The following is a 20,679-nucleotide window of genomic DNA, read 5'->3' on the forward strand; positions in this document are numbered from 1 at the left end:
TGTTTACTGTGGCGAGCAGGACGAGGCTGAGGGCCGCGGGAGAACGGCACGAGGCCGGTGGAGTGATTACTGATGAGCGACGGAGGAGCAGGAATTTTCTTATCAATGTTAAAAAAGCACATCAACCGATCACTTGTTTAGCGTTCTTGTAAACTTTACATTCAGATTCACCAATCGGAATAAATTCAGTTAGATTGAAACAAAAGGTGTGCATGTAAACAATGAATGGCGACTGCAGAAAGCAAAAGCCGAATCCCGGACATTTTGGACGATCTCGACGGCCGGACATGTCCGGGAAAAAGAGGATGGTAACCCCTAATACTCAGCTTTCTCCTACTACTCAGCTTTCTCCACAGAACAAGAGCCTGTTAGCTTATCTTCCAAAGAAAGATGGCTGACACTATGTGTACATTCTGTAAGTGAGATCCCACCCTCTATGGGCGGGTTGAACACTTGCGGGACAGCCCCTCCTACTGGCTGTAGTCTTTAGCCTCTGGCCAAAACATCCTCCGATGACGCAAAATTACGAATTTTGCGTCATCTGAGGATTTTTTCCAGACAAAAAATACATAAATCTCTCGTCTCAGGGGAATATGAGGGAGGAAAGCACGGTAATTCAAAAACACTACGGGTTTTCTACTGATACAAAGCTTAATGCTAAATCCTGAAGTATCCCTTTAAGCGTCACCATATGGGACCTTTAATTAAAAAAATTTAATAAACAACATAATTCGAGAATTTAGTCTGATTCAAAGGGGAATCAGAATGCCAAATCCTGACTGACGAGAGGAGGAGCTGGGGAGGGAGGAGGGTAATCCGCTCCTGAGAAACGAGATAGCTGCTGATATAATCCTGAAGGAGCTTATATGTATACAGCAGAGGTGGAAAGAGTACTGAAAATTTGTACTCAAGTACAAGTACCGTTACATTGCTGAAATAATACTCAATTACAAGTAAAAGTACTGGTGTCAAAAAAGTAATTAAGTAAAAGTACAAATTACTCTTCTCAAAAACTACTCAGAGTACTAGTTACTAATTACTTTTTAGCTGGCGATAGTTAATGCATTACCAATAAAAATATTCAACAAAATCATAGATTTATGTAGAAAATAGCTACTTTTAACACGTTTTTACCTTATTGTCAAAGGACATTAATTAGTGGATACTGGAATTTCTAACTTCAATATGACACCTTGAAATATGTCAATATTCAGTAGGCCTAGCCTATAATTTTTAATACCATCGGGAAAACTACTACATACTAAATATTTTAATATCTAAATTGTCCATCCATTTTGTCAAGGCAATCATTATTTTCAAGCATTGAAAAGCACAACACTCATTGTAACAGTAATCTATTTGAATGGAAAAGTTTAATTCAAGTCTTCTAAAGAGACACGTCCACTTCATAAGGTGAGATTTTAATTTAGGCTTTTGTTTACATATTTAAACATTGATCAATAACCATTACAATAATCTAATATTTACTCACTCAGTGTATTTGTCTTTACAATAGGGTAACGTGAACTGTTGCAATAGCTCACACACAGCACAAGGAAGCTTGATTTCAATTCAACTGAATTTAATTTGCAAAAAGACTAGATTTTTCATAGCTTTTGACAGCGTTTAATTCAAGAGCATGGAGAGATTGGAGCTGGACGTCATTTGAGTCTGCAGTGAGAACCACTTGGAGAGATTCGCGATTGCACATGATATGACACACAGTCCGAGAGCGCACACTCAATATCCGAGTCCAGTTCGTTCGTATATTTGAGAGCTCGCGTCCAGTTTTCTGCGATTACATGAATGTGCCCTCGCGTTATAATATTGTTCGTGACATTTGCCATTAAAATATGCCATAGAAACTTGCAGGTATTAATAAAATTATGCGTAATAGGCCTAACGTTACCTGCAATCCCGCGCTGAGAGGAGGCGGGTGTGTCAAACTCGCTGTCGTTGAGATGAGAGAATGAGAACGCGCAGCTGGTAAAATATAGATATTTTGACAATACTACTATGTAGTTGTTTGTTGTTCCAAACTTTCAGTCCAGCCATTAATCACTCTGAGCTCCTCGCCTCCTTCATGATCAGCTCTTCAAACCCTGCTGCGACTGCGGCGGCTTTCATTCAGTCCAAATATCAGGGGTTTTATTGGTCCGTTTACGATCGAATATTTTTATTGGCTACCGAAATGCCATTCAAAGATTTGAATATCAATTCAAATTGTACTCAGTAACGAAATGTGATTTTACAAGTAGCGAAGTAGATTACTTATCTTAATATGTACTTGAGTACAAGTAAAATTACAGATTTAAAAATATACTCAAAAAAGTACAAGTACCCAAAAAAACTACTTAATTACAGTAACGTGAGTAGTTGTAATTCGTTACTTCCACCTCTGGTATACAGTGATAGGCGTTGTATTCCTATAGGTAGACGTGGATCAGCTGTGAGTCACTGATGCAAGCTTGACTAACATGACCTGCCAGAACTGACTTATGCTATGCTTGAGTTAGTATCGCAGACATCAGATACAGTCTGACCGCAATAAACATAATAAAACACCTCTGGATGGCTTCTGTCACAAGAAGAAAAAAAAAACGGGATTTCAAGAATTCATGCATCTGTTAATATTAAACATGCAATGTTTATTTTCCCCATATTTTCAATAAAAATAAAGGATGAGTCATGTTGTTGATCTAATAACAAGATAAACTGAAGTGCAATAAAGTTTGAAATGCAAAAGTCAGTCATTCAAAAGTTTGTATTTTAAGCACTTTTTATTTTTATTATATGCATTTATGTAGGTGAACAATGAGTTAATTCTAACATCTAGTCACACACACATTTCCCGGGATAAAGGACAGCCTGCCCCAACAGCAGCTCATGCTTGTCCCATTATTTATGGTAATTTGTCATAATGGAACTGCCATTAAATGTCAAATTAATCAAATTAATCATTAAAACAATTATGAAACATAAGAACATGCATGCGAACCATATGATATCTAGCTCCAGTCTTCCATGTGTCATGGACTTGGTGACAAAATCTCCCTTTAGATTTGATGTTTGGTTTTTTTTGTCTAATGTAAATTTATGAATGGAGTTGCATATATTATATATATCGAATATTTATGTATTTATTTTGTATGTTGCTTCCTTTTGTGAAATGTATTGGGTTTTTTTATATACTCTGCTCAATTATATAATGTATTTTTTTGTATTGAATGCTAGCCTACTGCATAGAGAGAGAGAGAGAGAGAGAGAGAGAGAGAGAGAGAGAGAGAGACCCGCCCCCTCTCCATTTCATTCACTACTATTATCAGAACGGGGCGGGCTCTAGTATTTTCGTCACACATTTAAGAGGCGGGATCTAGCGTTCTGTTGACCAATCGCATACACGCAAAAAATGACTGACAGCTCGTTTGTCAAATGGCGATTCCCAATGCGTTGTTTCCTTCAACAATACTCCGCTGCATGTCACGAAGGCGTTTCCAGCACACGGTTCTTTCTTTCCGCGACGTGGACGCTCTTATGATGATGATGATGATGGTGCGTTGATATAAATCTCTTTATATGCGCGAAACAGCGACGAGTTGAGCATCGTTTCCAGCGCGAGAGCAGGTGAGAACCAGATACTTCTGTTCATATTGCGGAACGACATTAACGTACGAATACATTCACACATGTGAGTTTTCGCTTTAGAATTGTGGTATTCTTTAATATGGCAAATTATTTTACGTATTTTTCAATTATATTTCACGTCCAACGATTGTATTTCTCCGTGGGATTGATTATGATTATAATAATAGCAAGTGCTCTTATTAATTTAAAATAATAACATTCTATTGTGATAATTTATATTTTTATTTTATTTATTATGTTATTATACAGACTATTTCTATAGTGCTTAGTCTTTTCTCCACATTTATTTAGAAGTACAGTTTATTAATGACACACACACACACTCTCTCTCTCTTACGCACACACACACACACACACACACACACACACACACCCTAATGCAATTCAGTGTTCCCATAACAGTTGTCATGAGTTTCCATGGGGAAGTATCATCTGTAATGGGATTTAAGAGAGCTGATGATGACTTCTCTAGAGTAGTTGAACTTGACCGCCCTGTCAGACAGGAGCATTCACTGTGTTTATCATTACAGCAATGAAGAGGTTTTACATTACACACATCGCTCTAGTTAAAGGTGTCTCTTTGCATTTAAAGGCAGGGTAGGCGATTTGTTCCCTTTTAAAAAAAAAAATTTTTTATGCTGGTTGAAAGTCTCTTAATATCCTGATAGCAATCACTAAGTTAAGTGGTCTAAATTTATTTATATGTATATATCGTCTGTGGAAGTCGAAGGACTATAAAATGTTCGTCCAATCATTGCATTCGGTCCGTTCACGCCATAACTACTGTAATTCGGAAGAGATGGAAACCCGTGATGTTATACACACACTGTGCTGTTCGTGACTCAAATTTATGCGTTTCAATGTCAACTCTATCAACGACGAAGTGAATCTGCAGCAGTCAGGTGGTACAGGGCAGTGCTCTTTAAGTTGGTTACGTTCATTATTATTGTAATGTATATCCTTTGTGACATTAGGTAATTTACCGCCGTCTCTCGTGATGCTTTGGTCTGCTCCCTGCTGTATTCGTTCATGTGTTTTGAAGGAGGTGTGGTTTTGGAGACGCTTTGAAGGGAAGGTGGGCTTCAAATTTTTTATTGCTAGCAATTTTTATTTCTAGCCGCTTCGTAAATTGCCTACCCTACCTTTAATTGCCGTGCATCGCTCTGAAACGGGTTCATTCATCTGCAGTTCTGATAACAGGCCTTGGAGAAAATTATACATACTAGAGATCATAAATGCAGTCTGATTGAGGGGCTGATGATGTTTTACACAAACAGTACACCCTGTTCAGATGTTTTCTGTGAGCATCTATAAGAGCCTCTTTCTTGTAAGCGCTCTCTTGATGTCTAGCTTTTGTATAATGTTTTGTAGTGCACTTCCGGAAATGCAACAAAAGACATTCAAAGTAGTGAGTTGTATCAGTCCAGTGAGTTGGATAAATAGTCAGCCAACTCCCAGGATGTTTGTGCTGAAACAATGAAACAATGCATCTAGTTTTTTCACAATGACCGACTTGCATAAAGCATGTTTCTCCAGCATCTCTCATGACATGGAGCCTAACAGGTAATCATATTTTAATCGTGATCATGATTTCTGCTTCTCTCGATTAAGTAGCGTATCATCTGTGATATTGGCTGCTGTTTATTTATCCTGAAAAAAACATTTTTATTTGATATTTCCATTATCTTTGGTTGACATATTGGGATTAATTTTAGGAATTCCTCTGTTTTAGCTTTTGAGAGAAGCTTCTTAGGGTTTTACCAGTTCTCAATGTATAAATGTTTATGCAATATATATATAATAAATCAGGAAACTAGTTGAGGTAAATACATCATGTGTGTGAATCGACATTCTTGTAAAAAATTCATGTTAAATCAAAATTCAAAATAAAATGTTCAAAATCCAATGACATTTTTTCGAGCAAAATAATCTTTGCTTATAACAAATATAACAATGTTTGATCATTTAAAAAAAATAGATAGAAAAGGATGTGACTCCCATGGGCCTCCTTACTTTTAGCTTCCAAGATTTTTTTTTCTGCACTTACGGGAATGTTTTTCATGGATCTGCTCAATTATTTAACCGTTTCTCCATTTAAGCTCCAAGCTCTTGTGTTGGAGAGCCTCGTGCAGCATTAATGCCATACTTTCTAGATGGTTTCTGTAGATATGAATTCTGTAGCTGCAATTTTGGTGGCAGTATTTGTGTTAAAGTCAACATGGAATCAAAAGGGACCTTTCTGATGACTTTAAAGCACACAAAAGCATATTCTCTGCTGCTGGATCGGATTGTTTACAACTTCTAAACAGTGGATAGTACAGGATGTATATTACAAAGAGAGATCTCTGTTGGTTTTACTCCTCTCATGGCAGTCTAGAGCTTGTGTTTGCATGACTGCTGTTGCTATAGTTCTTCACTTTGGGGTTTTACAGCATTTAAAGCCACACCGTGGACTTTGTGACCTAAAGAGTTGACGCATACGAGTTATTTTAAATGATTCCTCAGGCCAATATACAGCGTTTGACACTATTAATGCTCCGATCGGGGCTGCCCTCTTGAAATACCGCCTATGTAAGTTTGGAGAAGACGGACCGTCGTTGGCCAGGTCATGTGACCTGGAGAACGTATCGCTTTACGGCCGTCACGTGACCATAGGCTCTGATATACTCATGGAGCTAAGGCATTTGCTACTGTTTTCCCGCCTGCTCGGCTCGCGGACATGGCTGAGGCAATAAAAAAATTTAAAACTCTCCCTCGTCGTCCTCTCCCTGTTTCGGGAGAGGACTCTGAAGATTCTTCAAGCGGTGAAGAAAATGACTGACAATAAAACGAACATCGGCATAAATGTGGATATATAATGTAATATTTACTGCGAAGTCTGGAAATCGTGTAACAAAACTGATATAAGTCACAACATAGCCTACTGTTGTTATTTGTAGGCTTCAGTTTCTTTGTCCTTTTACACATTCATATATGTGTGTATTATTATTAGTGGCTTATATGATTTTAGATACAAACGTGTATGTATTATTAGAGGCTTATATGATTTTAGATTCAAATTCATAGGTTACTACAGGAAAAACACAAATAAAACGATGTAAGTCCGATCTAAAGATAAAATGACTCCAAAACAAGCACAATAACAACTTAGTTTTAGGTATAAAACGTCTATAACCTGCTCCCGCCGATCGACTGTCCTGACCTGCACAGTTTATCTCCAACCCTAATCAAACACACCTGAAGCAACCAATTAACGTATTCAGGATCGCTTGAAAATTAAAGACATGTGTGTTTGATTGGAGATGAACTGTGCAGGACAGACGATCGGCAGGAGCAGGGTTGTGCACCCCTGGTCTATGCGACTTACCTGATCATACATTATTTTCTGTTCACTTTTTGTGCAATTAATTTATTAAGTGGATGTCTTCTAGGCTTTTGCGACAGTGCTGCGGCGCTTGTGGCCTCTAGGGGCGCTAGACGTGAAAGTTACAGGTCTAGCGCCCCTAGCGCCCGCAAAAGTTCCGCGGTGTGGCTTTAAACATCAGCAGTGTTGAGAAGTAGCTGACACAGCAGCCTCCAGCGACTGATGCGCTTCCTTGGGAAGTGTTTTAAGAAACTCTGGGAGGATAATAAGCTTATTTTAAGGAGTAGTTCAGCACAAAGAGAAAATTATGTTATTATTTACTCATCCTCATGTCCATCTGAACCAATATTTGGTTCAGATGGACATGAGGATGAGTAAATAATGACATAATTTTCTCTTTGTGCTGAACTACTCCGTAAAATGAGCTTATTATCCATTGAAAGGGGAACGAATCTTCACACAGCTTTTGTTCATGCAATGGCTGTCAAGCGCCAAACAGCTTTCTTTAGTGTGTAATGTTGATGTTTGAGCTTGAAAAAGCTCCAGTTATTCTCTATATCAGTGCCAGTGTTTCTGAACTTCCTGAAACGCCTCCATTGTAGTCTTGAGTTTCTTCCGGGAATGAACACGTCACAATATTCCTCATTTAAATAATTCATACGCAGAATAAAGGGGCGGGGCCTGGTTGAGTTAGTAAGTAGTGTGTTAAACTGGTGGTTATGGTAAGAGCGGGACATTTCCGAAACACACTCGAAGCGCTCGACCAATCACAACACACTGATCCAGCTGACCAATCAGAGCACAGTGTGCTTTTCAGAAGGAGGGGCTTCATAGAGACAGGAACTAAACAGAGCGTTACTGACAGACTGGGAAGAGAGGAGCTGCAACAATGGAGAATATGGGGGAAATAATGTTTTTTGAACATGCAAGCTATGCTAGTAGAGCACACAAAACTAAATTAAGACTTTGAAAAGGGGCATAATTATGGAAACCTGTTTCTGGAACTGAATAATAAAAAAAAAAAGTAATTGCAACTTTTTATATCACAATTCAGGCTTTTTTATTCTTGCGGTTTCGAGTTTACATCTTGCAATTCTGACTTTCTTTCTCAGAATTGTAATATAAACTCGCAATTGAGAAAAAAAAAGACTTACTTTTTATCTCGCAATGCTGACTTTATAACTCGCAATTCAGCAAAAAAAAAAAAAATCAGAATTGCGATATTAAAAAATTATTCCGTGGCGGAAACAAGCTTTCATACATAATAGGTCCCCTTTAAAAACTTTCAGTTTTTTGGTGAACTAATCCTTTAACCCTTGTACTCTTTTAAGCATAATGACTGTTCTCGTGTAGGTTCTGGGATCTGCTTCTTCGGTGAAGAACACACACATAGATGAATTGTCAGCAAAACAAACAAAGTCTCAGCAAAAGAAAGGCCTGTAATTAGTGCTTTTATTAGTTATACAACCTTCATCACTCCCAGAATTACCACAATTACACCAACACACCCATGTGCTAAAACATAAAACAGCTAATTAAACGTGTGATTTCTCTGCTCAGAAGGTTTGGGGATCAACAGCTGCTCATTCTTGCTTCAAGTTTCGGTAACGTACAGGAGGTCATCGCTCTCGAAACGCTTTATGAAAGGTCGTACAGTGTGCCGTTGAACTCGAAGGAAAGAGATTTAGAGCACAGAAAGCTGGATGAAGGGAAGATCATGTTGTTAATCATATAATTAACCTGGTCCAAATTCTTGAGCCTGGATTATGGGAATAAATATGTAATGTTCAAGTCAAGTCTCAAAGGTACCAAAAAGTACCAAATTCCGAGTCTTACTCAGTGCAAAAGTTTTGACTGTTTCACATATGAACTTTTTCTTACCTGGCAACTAGATCAGTGTAGATATTTATTGTGAGCTGAAGACATAGTGTTAAATCTTACCCATTGTGGTTTTCTGACGTCTTGACAAGATTTGCATGGTGTATATCTTTTACTGATTTGTACTTTGTTTCCTCATGTTATCAGATGGATGTTTGAGTGTGTCGCTCCTGTTTTACCCCTGAGGCTCATCGTATATCTGATGATAGCACAGGTGTGTGTGACGGTCGATGTTCCTCATTCCTGTGTTATAGAACAATGCAGTGTACTTCAGCACATTAGTGTGTGTAATTTGGGCAGAACAGATGTTAGATGTGAGATTGCTGGTGTTTTTTCACGGGGTGGTGCCGCTCACGTTTGATCTGTCTGATCTTCACACACATTTGAGGTGTGTGTGTGTTTGTGTAGTAGAGCTGAAAATAGGATCTTGGAAACAGGTTCAAGAAAGCATAAAACAATTGTTAAATTGTTTCGAATCCAGTATGATGGGATGAGACACCCGTGATCAGTCGAGCTTTATCATGCATTTAATCCACAGCCACTAATGAGCGAAAGTTTGGCACGTCAACTATATAGCTTGAAAATTAAATCGCTAATCATATTGGCCCAAATTCCTGCTCCAATATGCTCTGATTGGCTGTTATTGTGTCATGCAACATTGACTAAACTGGAAAACATGATGGCCTTATTAAGTTATTTGAACTTATTTCTCTTTAACTCCAATTGTTGTGACAAGTTTTGGATTTTGATCTTAAGTTTTCACAAATGAAACTTAAAGTTGACTATTTGAGTTGAAACAAAGGTTATCTTCAAGTGTTTAGTTGAGTTTACTCATGTTTTTAAGGCAGCATTTGAACTTTTGTTTCTAAGTTTAATCACCTATGCTTACGTGCACCATCATAATGAGATTTAGGCAATATTGCGATTAAACTTTACCTCATTTAAACAAAATACTTAGATTAAATTGATGTGATAAACTCATAATCGTAGTAAAATGTGGCGTATGTTGATTTTAACTGCAATAAACAGGCATGTTTACCATCTTTAATGCATCTTTTCCACTCTGACCAAAGTGTGCATGTGTTTGTGACGAAATGGGGATGATATTGTCATGCTCAGATTTGTAAGGAAGGCATTGCATATTTGGGTTTTAAATAAAACTGAGTTCACGTTGACAACGTTGCACGACAAGCAAACCTCTTCACTACCATTTACATGCAATGTTCATTATTCACTAAGATTTGTGGTTATTTTTACTGCCATTATTCACATATGCACAGCACAAATGATCAACTGTGTTACTGAGCAATGTTTTAATCTATTTGCATCGAATGCAAATCACATTTGGACTTTGACGTGCCTAAAAGTGTCTTCATTGTGATGTTTTTGACCATCAATATACTGCATTTCTAAGTTTGTGTCATGCAACATTGATGCAGTATAATGCAGTATATTGATGGTCAAAAACATCACAATGAAGACACTTTTAGGCACGTCAAAGTCCAAATGTGATTTGCATTCGATGCAAATAGATTAAAACATTGCTCAGTTACACAGTTGATCATTTGTGCATATAATGGCAGTAAAAATAACCACAAATCTTAGTGAATAATGAACATTGCATGTAAATGGTAGTGAAGAGGTTTGCTTGTCATGTTAAAAATCCTTACTCGGATTACTGGAAATAATCACATTATTAGTGCACATGTAAATGTAGTAAATTTCACATTCATTGTAGACAGTCAAATAGCGTCGTGATGGAAACTTGTCATTTCACATCGGGTTTATCATGCATTAACCGTGTTCTTCTGGGTTTGCTGCCATCTATCAAAGATTTCTGTCCATCATGGGAAGGTTTCCATATTATGCACATTTCCCACACTAAAGGCCAAATCCACATAATGACCTAATCCTGGCAGATTCCAGCGGGGTTGGTCACAGCGTCGCTCCGATTTAGGGCTCGTGTTCCACCGGAGTTTCATTCCACATGAGTAAGCATCTACAACAATGAGCCTGTTTGTCATTTGTGCATTTCTACTTCTGTTGCTCTTTTTCTACGTAAAGCTCCTTATTGCCGTCTTTCAGGATTTGTGTGTTTGTTTGCCGTGTTATTGGTCAGGATGTTCCAAATTCAGAAAAGGAAAATATTTTTTAGCAAATAATGAACTAAATTGGAGAGCTTTTTTGTGGGACAGATATGTCATGATGCATTACTGATGAAAATGTTGTTTCCTCTCAGAGATACTCATTTCGTTGTACGGTATATTTAAAAGAAAATAATTGACAGAAATTAAGAAGAGTGCTGACTGACAAAAACATTTAAGGTTTTTCTGATGTGGCATTGAACATTATTATCAAAGTCCCCCTGTAGTCAATAATTTCATCCCTTAAAACTCATCTTTGATCACCAAATGACATAATTTAAATGTTTTTTCTTGAAAAAATTATTCTACCTTTAAATATCTTGAATGTAACTCGACACCCTTGCCTCATTTAGTATACGCGGTTCTATGAATATTCAAATGAGCCCCGCCTCCACTCACTCACTCAGCTCAGAGATCCACTGGTTGACGATCACACGTTGATCTGATTGGTTACAAGGTAGTTTGTGACGTCAGAAACACCAGCGATTTCAAAGCGTGTTTTTGAGACTGTCTTTGGTTCACTGCAGTTTTAAGGAGAAAATACTCAGCAATGCTGTCGACTTATGAATTTACACATGCTTTGTCTTAAAGCAAATTAAAAACACCATTATAAACAACATTAAAAGCTGGATTTTCACCACAGGGAGACTTTAATGCCTTAGATGCTTCATTTAGCAGTGGTTGCTCACATTGGAAAGGTCAAGAGCCATAAAGGTGAACTAACAGCAACGGTCCCGTTAATTCCAACAGATTTTCACAAGATTTGGTTTGTCATCTTGTAAATAGCATGAAAACCTTGACATAATAACCAAACTACATGACTGTCCCAAACATGACCTTTCCAACAATAGGCTCAGTCTAGACCTGACATGTGTCACAGACATGACAAGAATGTGTATGTGTGTGTGTGTTTGAGTGATGATGTCACAGTCGTGTTTTGTCTTCTGGTATTATGCAACCATAAGCTGCACCTTCTGAATCACATACTGATACTAGCGCTGTCAGATTCATACTGCGTTACGATTGCAAGATGACAAATATGAGAGGTTCACATCTTCAGACACATTTCATAATGCTAGAATGAGTCATGTGTAGCTTTGTCGATGACAGCAGAACACTTAATTGCTCTTAATATGCACATTAATACGCCTGTGTGCTCTCACAAAGTATTAAAGACGACGTGCATCAGGTTATTGGCTAATTCTAAAAGTTAGTCAACCTGTTAATTGCCATTTTTGGACATCGATCTGAACGTAACTAGTTGTAATTCACAGGCTACATGCTTTGAAACACACACCTAAAGGTTTGCTTTTAAAGAAGACACTCGTCGGATTTTTGCAGAAGTGGAAGCACTTCAAAAAGTGAAAGTGAAAAAAAGTTATAGAAGCAAATGTACTGAAGCAAATATATACGAAATATATATCTTTGAAAATAATTTGGACTTTAAAATTGCTAGAAAAGCCTGATTAACATTAACGACGGACAGCAGCAGGTTTATTAGAGCGCTGTCACTTTAAGGCCGGATCCAATTAGGGCTGAACGATTAATCGCACTTTCCATGTAATCGCACTTAAATTACTTATTGCGATTTTAAAATCGCAAAGGCTGCGATTATTATAATTGTTTTATGCGCAGCTTGTCATTGATGTACGGCTCTGTAAACGCTGCTCACTCTGAAAGCACTGTGAGTTTGAGTCGCTTATAACGTGCATTTGAAAAAACAACATGCGTCAAACATCTTTCCAAAACATAAGAAGCATTTATGAACCTCTTGTCCAACAACAGTCAACATTTAATAACATGCATTTACTCCAAACTCACTACATAACGACAGTTGAGCTCCTCCTTCTGTGAGATGATGAGCTTCTTACACAGAATAAGGCAGTCGTGTGTTTATAAGTCATGTTTAATCAGGGGGCCAATGTTTCGGAAAACATTGAAGCTTCTCCGGGCGCCGCCATTGATTAGCGGACCGTCACCTGCTGTTAGCATGCCATTGACTCCCATTCATTTTGGCGTCACTTTGACAGCGAATAACTTCACATCTGAGGCGTTTAAAGACTCCATTTGTCCATTATTTATTTCTAAAGAAACACGAAAATGTATAAAAGGCTCCATTACCTTGTATCTTACGTTATGGCCCCGTAGAAGCAGTTTTTGTAAAAATAGGCTAACGATTGTGTCATAACCACGCGACTCTCTGTCGCACAGTAGAGAGATTACCGTATGGACAGGAGGAGAAGCTCGCGGGCGATCGGGGGGACGTGGAGGCAAAATGACAAAATAATTCATCAGAATACTTAGCAAAAGTTTCTCCTGCTCCAGCTCATGGACACCTCCTACTCACACTCTCCGTCTCTGCAAGTTTCGGAAGGGATTGATTCAGATTTCTCTTGGCACAGCTACTAGTAGACAGACGGGTTGCTCACGTCACATCTACATCGTCAAGCTCAGTTTGAGTCTGCGCAGTACGCTCAGCCATCAGGAAGTAAGAGCTTCTATTTGGCTTCACTTGTCTCCGTTGAAACCTATGGGGTCGCTGTGTCCAGTTTATATACTGTCTAGCCTATGTCTAGTCAAGTCAAGTCAAGTATATTTGTATAGCGCTTTTCACAATACAGATTGTATCAAAGCAGCTTCACAGTATTAAATTAAAATAATACAACAAGGTTTGTTTCAAGTGGAATTTATTGATTGATAAAATTAAATTAAATATCCCCAAAATATCCCCAACTGAGCAAGCCAAAGGCAACAGTGGCAAGGAACCGAAAAACTCCATCAAGTGACCTAATGGTGTCCTAAAACTCCATCAGGTGACCTAATGGAGAAAAAAAAAACCTTGGGAGAACCCAGGCTCAGTCGGGGGCCAGTTCTCCTCTGGCATTTATGAGCTAGAGGCCGGATTGTATTTTGAACTGTAAGATTAAAAATATTATATGAATGCCTGGCTGAAGAGATGCGACTTTAATCTAGTTTTAAACTGGGAGAGCGAGTCTGAGCAACGAACAGTATCAGGAAGACTATTCCAGAGTTTTGGAGCCAAATGTGAAAATGCTCTTCCTCCTTTAGTGGTTCTGGATATCCTAGGTATGACACCATGTGTTTAATCAAAGCGTTTCAATCTTCTGTTTATTCAGCTACTGCGATAGGGATTTCCTGGAACGATGCGCATTATTGTACTTCTGCGGCGGGGCATATTTATCGTGTTTGCATGAGAGCGCCCTCTGGTGTTCAAATGGGGCAGTATTTACTACCAATCAGCCGAGCTTCACTGACAAGCTGCAGATACGATAATCGCAGTCTTTGCCAGATTGCGTGCGGTTTTATTATGATTAATCGTTCAGCCCTAGATCCAATACACTGATACACATCCGATATTCTCCAAACTGTTTACGTTCACTAAAGACAGGCTGTGTTTACTCGCCAAAACCAAAATTAACACCGGTGCCAAATGCAGTTTTCATGAGATTCACCAAGATATTTTTAAACGGTGAGGCTCCATATTGGTTGCTTTTGTGTGATGATAATGGCCAACTTTAAAGGAACTGGATGTAAGAAATGTATTTCAATTAATCATAAAATTTCAAATACTTATATCACTGACAACAGTAGTCCGGCCAGGATATTGTCATTATAAAAGTGAAGTTGCAGCCCTCAACTGATGTTGATGTTGTCATGTTGTGTTTTGGCCTGATGCTCCACCCTCCACCTATCTACCAATCACGAAGTCAGTAGTGTTTCGGCATCCGGGTTGCCAGTTCTGCTCTAGTTACCACAGCTGCAGCTACAAACGTGTCAGATAAAAAATGTCTAACGTTACGAACCCTAAAAGACCTCGTTATGAATCCGAAATACGTCATGACAAAGTCCGAAAAAAACGTACTGTGTAGGACTCGTCACTTGCCATTGGAAGCTCCTTGTAGCAGCCGACGTTCCTGCTGGATCCTGCAGCCTAACTGGCAACCTCGAGTCAGGGGGAGGGGGAGGGGATACACCGCTCTACAGTCATTTGAAAGTGATTGCAGTACCAGTTTTGGCCACAATCTTACATACGGTTCCTTTAAAACCTTCATTTTTAACTTGCGTAAGAGGAATTAGTAATGGCTATTGGGATGGTTCTTTACCATGACAATTAGTGCACATCCGGTTTTAAAACTAACATCCATCCTAAGTTTAAAGTGATTTCTACTTAAGGCACTTAAGAAAAGTAGTGCTTTGCTTTTAGATTATGTCTTGAGTTTCACACAAAGTAACAGTCATTAGCAAGAGTTGTTTTCAGTGAGTTATTAAAATTCCCTCATTGCTCAGTTAAATGTCTAGTTTCATTCTCTGTGTACTTCATTTTGCACAAGCCTCTGCTCTTTATAAAACTGGGATTTCTTGCCTCATGAATGATTCATGCAGAAGCTTAGACTCTTTCCACAGGCGATCGAGGATCTTGCTGACACAGATATTACTGCAGATGAAACAAACAAACCTGCAAAATTAAACCAGCTGATTTCATAAGGGCTGTTTCACCGTTGAATGCCTTTCTGAACTCAACTATACTGGTGTTTCAGTCGGTCTGTGGAGGCTCTGAAGAGAAAGGAGGATTATTGAGATCATGGCCACACCTGAATGATAAAGTCATCATTATTCAGACCGGATCCCTCATACACACCAGTGTTGACTCAGTCGTGTGTGTGTGTGTGTGTGTGTGTGTGTGTGTGTGTGTGTGTGTGTGTGTGATTTCACTATTCATGTTGTGAAGAGTTTTGAATGGATTGTAAGGTGTTTGTCTACAGCATGTGGGAGAAATTTGACCTTTACAATAAAAAATGTTGGTTGCTTTATAACATCTGGGGGATGGAGATCTTTAGAGATCTGATATTGAGCAAGTTTTTAGGAATCAGGTTCTTGGATGTTAAAATGCCCCTATAATGCTTTTTCAGATATGATCTGTCATAGTGTGTAATAAAACTGTTTGTTAATGTAAAAGCTCTGAAACGTTTTAAAGGTCAAAGTGCAGATAAATGGAGTTTTGTCTCCTAAAAGAAAGAAGTGATTCTGAACTGAAACGAGTCGTCAGTGATTCCAGTTTCACTTCCTGATGATCCTGTAGGTTTGGAACTAATTTGCATAATTCCAGCCTCTGGTCTTGATTGGCTGAACAGCGTCTCTTAGCTCCGCCCTCAAACTGTAGTTTATCTGAGACTGGAAGAGTTTGGTTCGTGTTGTTCATGTCGAGAAGACGCTGATTTCTGCTGACAAAGCAAATCCACTTTGATGAGATTGATACGGTAAAACCCACGCCATCGTTACTGTTCGTATCACTGTGATCAAGAGCTGAGATTCAGATATGATAATGAGCGTTTGGTTTCTGACCAATCAGAGCAGAGCAGCTCTCAGAGAGGCGGGGTTTAGAGAGACTGAATCTTCGATCGAAGCGTTTCAGACACTGAGAGAAAAGAGCTGATGCTGCAGTGGAGATTATGAGAAAATTAAAGTGTTTTTGACATTTGATTGCATGTAAACCTGTTGTAGGAGACTCAAAAACACAATTAGGAACCTTTAAAATAACATAATAGGGCACTTTAAGGCAGACAAACCGATGTTTCCTTCTGAAGATTAATAAATAGTTTGATAACATGCAGGTTATCTGTCTTTTGCTTTTTGTTTACCAACTGATATATTATCCTCTTGTCTTCTGTTATCATGATTTAACATAATGTTTTTTCCACGTAGAGAGGAAAACGTGCCATTTGCAACCCATTTTACTTCTGTAATGTGACATAGTTCAGAGTGAAACAGGAAATTCTGTGAGAAATTATTGATTTAATTGTGAGCCAGACAGAATGCACATTTGCTAAAACTATAATAATGCCTAATTTAATAATTGCCGATTGCGTAACATGATCCAGTGACCCACTAGAAGAGCTAAGTAACAATCAGAAAAAGAAAGTAGTTTTAGAGAAAGATAGTATTAGTTTGATTAAAGATGACTCTGATTCCTAGCATCTCTAAATGTATCCTAAATAAACAAGCTAGTCAATCCAACTTCCCTTCATACATTCACAAACTGATACATGTTGTATAATGAATGCATACTTTTGTCCATATGTTTGCGCTGGGCTTACGATCTGTCATGAGTGTGTATTTAACATGTACCAAATGTGTTTGGTGTTTGTTACAGTTCACAATGTAGGAATAAAACCTTTACAATTTTTTCCCAGCATGTTACGGTTTTGCTTGACGTTTGAGTATGAAACACACATACAGCTCTGACGCCCAGATTTACCACACACACACACACACACACACACACACACACACACACACACACACACACACACACACACACACACACACACACACACACACACACACACACAGGATTCCTGTGGGCTTGTTATGTTTGCCATCGTTTCCATCTGCCAACTCCACCCTAGTGAACTCACACTGAGACACACACAGGGTTTATATTGGGCATCCGTCCACTTTATTTCTCTACAAATTAACCAAACAATAAATTAAGTGAACCTATAAAGTCAAACACTCACGTACAGTGACCCCAAATGTCTGCATATCATTGCATTAGATTGAGTGTGTGCGCTCAAATGCTGCAGGATCTTTTCATTTCACTAACATTGACTTTTCTTCATCATGTCGGTCTCAGTGTCCTTGAATCAGCTTCTTCATGTTCAACACTAGATCTATTATTTGTTCTTTATGTCAGATGTCTTGATTGCATAGTGTGTGTGTGCATCTTCCTTTAGTTTACAATAAATGACACTTTTGTTTTTGTGATCTAATGCAGTGATATGTTAGTGTGTCTGGAGTCCACACATGTTTTAGAGGAGCTGCAGCGCTGGAAAAACAACTGTGTTGTTGGAAAAAAGGTCTCAGGCTGTGTTTGACGTCAGCAGACTGCCATCATAAACACACACACACATTCACACACACAGAGCTGTGAGGATGAGATACATCAGTGCTATTATTACTAGTATAGAATTATTATTATTGTTGTTAGGGGAAAAAGCCAGAAGGCTTTGATTTTTCTCCTCAATCCGAGCCTTTACAGGTTTGTGTGTTGTTGTGAGTCAGTTTTAATATTATATTTATGAATATATTATTTGTACTGAATTTGAATTATTTTTTATGAATTTAATCTGAATATACCATTTAAAAGTTTGGGCTCCATATGTTTCCCGTAAGTTTCTGCTCTCCGGCTGTTTAAAAAAAAAAAAAAAAAAAAAAAATTTAAAAAAGTAATATTGTGATATATTTCACATATAAAATATATAAAATGTATAAAAGATATATAACGATTTAAAATGTAATTTATTTCTGTGATCAAAGCTGAATTTTAAGCATCATTTTTTTTTATGTGATAAAAGCATCAAAACAAACATTAAAATAAATGTGAGATCATTTAGATAATTTGTGACATTTTCATAAATGTTATTAAATTATTTAAATGTTATGTAATTATTTAAAATTGTATTAAAAAATATATTTTTATTTCATATATTTTCATTTCAAATAAATAGTTCTTTTGAACTTTCTATTCATCAAAGAAATTTTTTTTCATCTGAAAATCACGGTTTCCACAAAAATATGAAGCAGCACAACTGTTTTCAACACTGATAAGAACAATAATAAATGTTTTTTTTAAAGCAGATTAGAATGATTTCTGAAGGATCATGTGACACTGAAGAAGACTTTTTGTTCTTTTAAGATAATCAACATGTATATGATGTATGAGTAATTTCATATTTTGCATGCTAAACTTGAGTTGTGACGTGTCCTGCTGTTAAACGGATCCCTCTAAATGTTTGTTTCTTTCTCTCTCTCCATTTCTGAAGTCTCCACATGTTTGACGAGCTGTAAGAAAGTGGCTCCGCCTCCCGTTCCCCCTCGAACCACTTCCAAACCGTTCATCTCTGTCACCGTGCAGAGCAGCACCGAATCCGCGCAGGACTGTTACCCAGACCAGCAGGACCGTAAGAGCGAGGCCAACAGCCAATCAGGACGCAGCAACTCCTCCGACAGCCTCGACAGCACGCGGGCCAAGGGGTCGCGACCCCAGATTCCTGTCGCGGCACCCCGGGAACCCCAGATCCCAGCGGCTGTGGTGATCTCTCCCAACCCTCATCATAATGAGCAGGTGAAGGGGGACGCTCTCGCCCCGGACGAACCCCCGATAGACCCCGTTCCACGACGGAAGCTTTCCTCCATCGGGATTCAAGTGAGTTTATTGAACTGAATGTGTCACATGTGGGTTTTAAGCCCTATCATACACCCGAGCGTGTGTTTTACTAGCTTCAGCCCAACGCAGTTATCATTTTCACATCCTGTGCCACGTTGTCAAAAGGTGCATTGGGTATATTTAGGAGGATCTGTTGACAGAAATGCAATATCATATACAGAACTATGTTTTCAGTGGTGTATGAATGGTGTCACATGTGGGTTTTGGGCCCTATAGATAAGGATATAGATACAGAAAACCGGGGTTTATGGTAGAAATTTGTGTTTTTGATGTGCTTTTTTATTTTCAAAATCACCTTTTGGAAAATAAAGAACAAATACATAATGCATTTATTAATTTTATTTGGAAAATTAACCAACTCTTTATGGACCCTATCATACATTCGGCGCAATACAGCTCCAGGCGCGACGCAAGCGGTTTTTGCTAGTTTCAGCCTGACGCAATTTTCATTTTCACGTCCGGCGCCACGTTGTTTAAATAGCAAATGCATTTGCGCCCATTTGTGCATCCATGGGCGTGCTGGTTTGACAACGATGTGTGTTCAGGCGCATTGTTGGCGCGTTACTATTTTGAGGAAACTGAAATAGACTGAGCCATTGACCAACAGAAACCAATGGGTGGTGGTGGCGCAATGGATAAGACACATGCCTTTGGTGTGAGAGACCCGGGTTCGAATCCACTGTGAGACACCAATGTGTCCCTGAGCAAGACACTTAACCCCTAGTTGCTCCAGAGGCGTGCGACCTCTGACATATATAGCAATTGTAAGTCGCTTTGTATAAAAGCGTCAGCTAAATGAATAAATGTAAATGTAAATGTAAATGTAAACCTGGACTAAAGTCAATGGGGCAGTATTTGTTTTGTTATTTAAAGGGCACATTATTAATATGCGCCTATAGGCGGGTCCATAACGTGCGTACACTCTGCTTATTACACACACACACACACACACTCTTCTTATTACACACACAGGCAGTAGCACACAAACATGCCAAATATTAAAAATAAAACGATTACAATATAAAAGATTATTATTGTGTAAATAAAGATATGGTGGAATCTGGCTTGTCCTGTAGATGGTCTGCTTGTGCTTTAACCTCACACACACCACACACACACAGCTTTAACCTTTTGCCTTTTATCCATTTGCGCTCTAGAGAAGCGTTCAGTCTTTCCACTTGCATATTCCGTCATGTAAATAGTGAATCCGCCACGGCGCGAGCGCAACTGGTTTTTAAAGGGAATGGGAGATGAGACTCTGATTGGTTTATTGCACATTATGCCCAAAACACACCCATTACTCATTAAGAGAATAGAGACAACCCTTTTAGACCATGCGCTGACCATTTTTCTCATCATTATAACTAGCTAAAGTGGATTCAGACACGCCCTAACTGCAC

The 20,679-nt window shown here is 38.5% G+C and overlaps 1 protein-coding gene across 5 annotated transcripts in view; it reads left to right on the forward strand.

The window, feature by feature from the left end:
* dlgap4b (discs, large homolog-associated protein 4b) overlaps positions 1-20,679 on the forward strand; it is a 134,032-nt gene that overhangs the window by 99,965 nt on the left and 13,388 nt on the right. For all 5 annotated transcript variants that reach the window (XR_014197128.1, XM_082136120.1, XM_082136118.1 and 2 more), the window contains one exon: positions 18,876-19,258. Coding sequence is in view for 4 of the 5 variants with exons in the window: in XM_082136120.1 (XP_081992246.1) it covers positions 18,876-19,258 (383 nt within the window). In the remaining variant the exon portion in view is untranslated. The remainder of the gene's footprint in view (positions 1-18,875; positions 19,259-20,679) is intronic.

The sequence above is a fragment of the Leuciscus leuciscus genome (genome assembly GCF_965113295.1).
Source record: "Leuciscus leuciscus genome assembly, chromosome: 14".
NCBI classification, from domain to species: domain Eukaryota; kingdom Metazoa; phylum Chordata; class Actinopteri; order Cypriniformes; family Leuciscidae; genus Leuciscus; species Leuciscus leuciscus.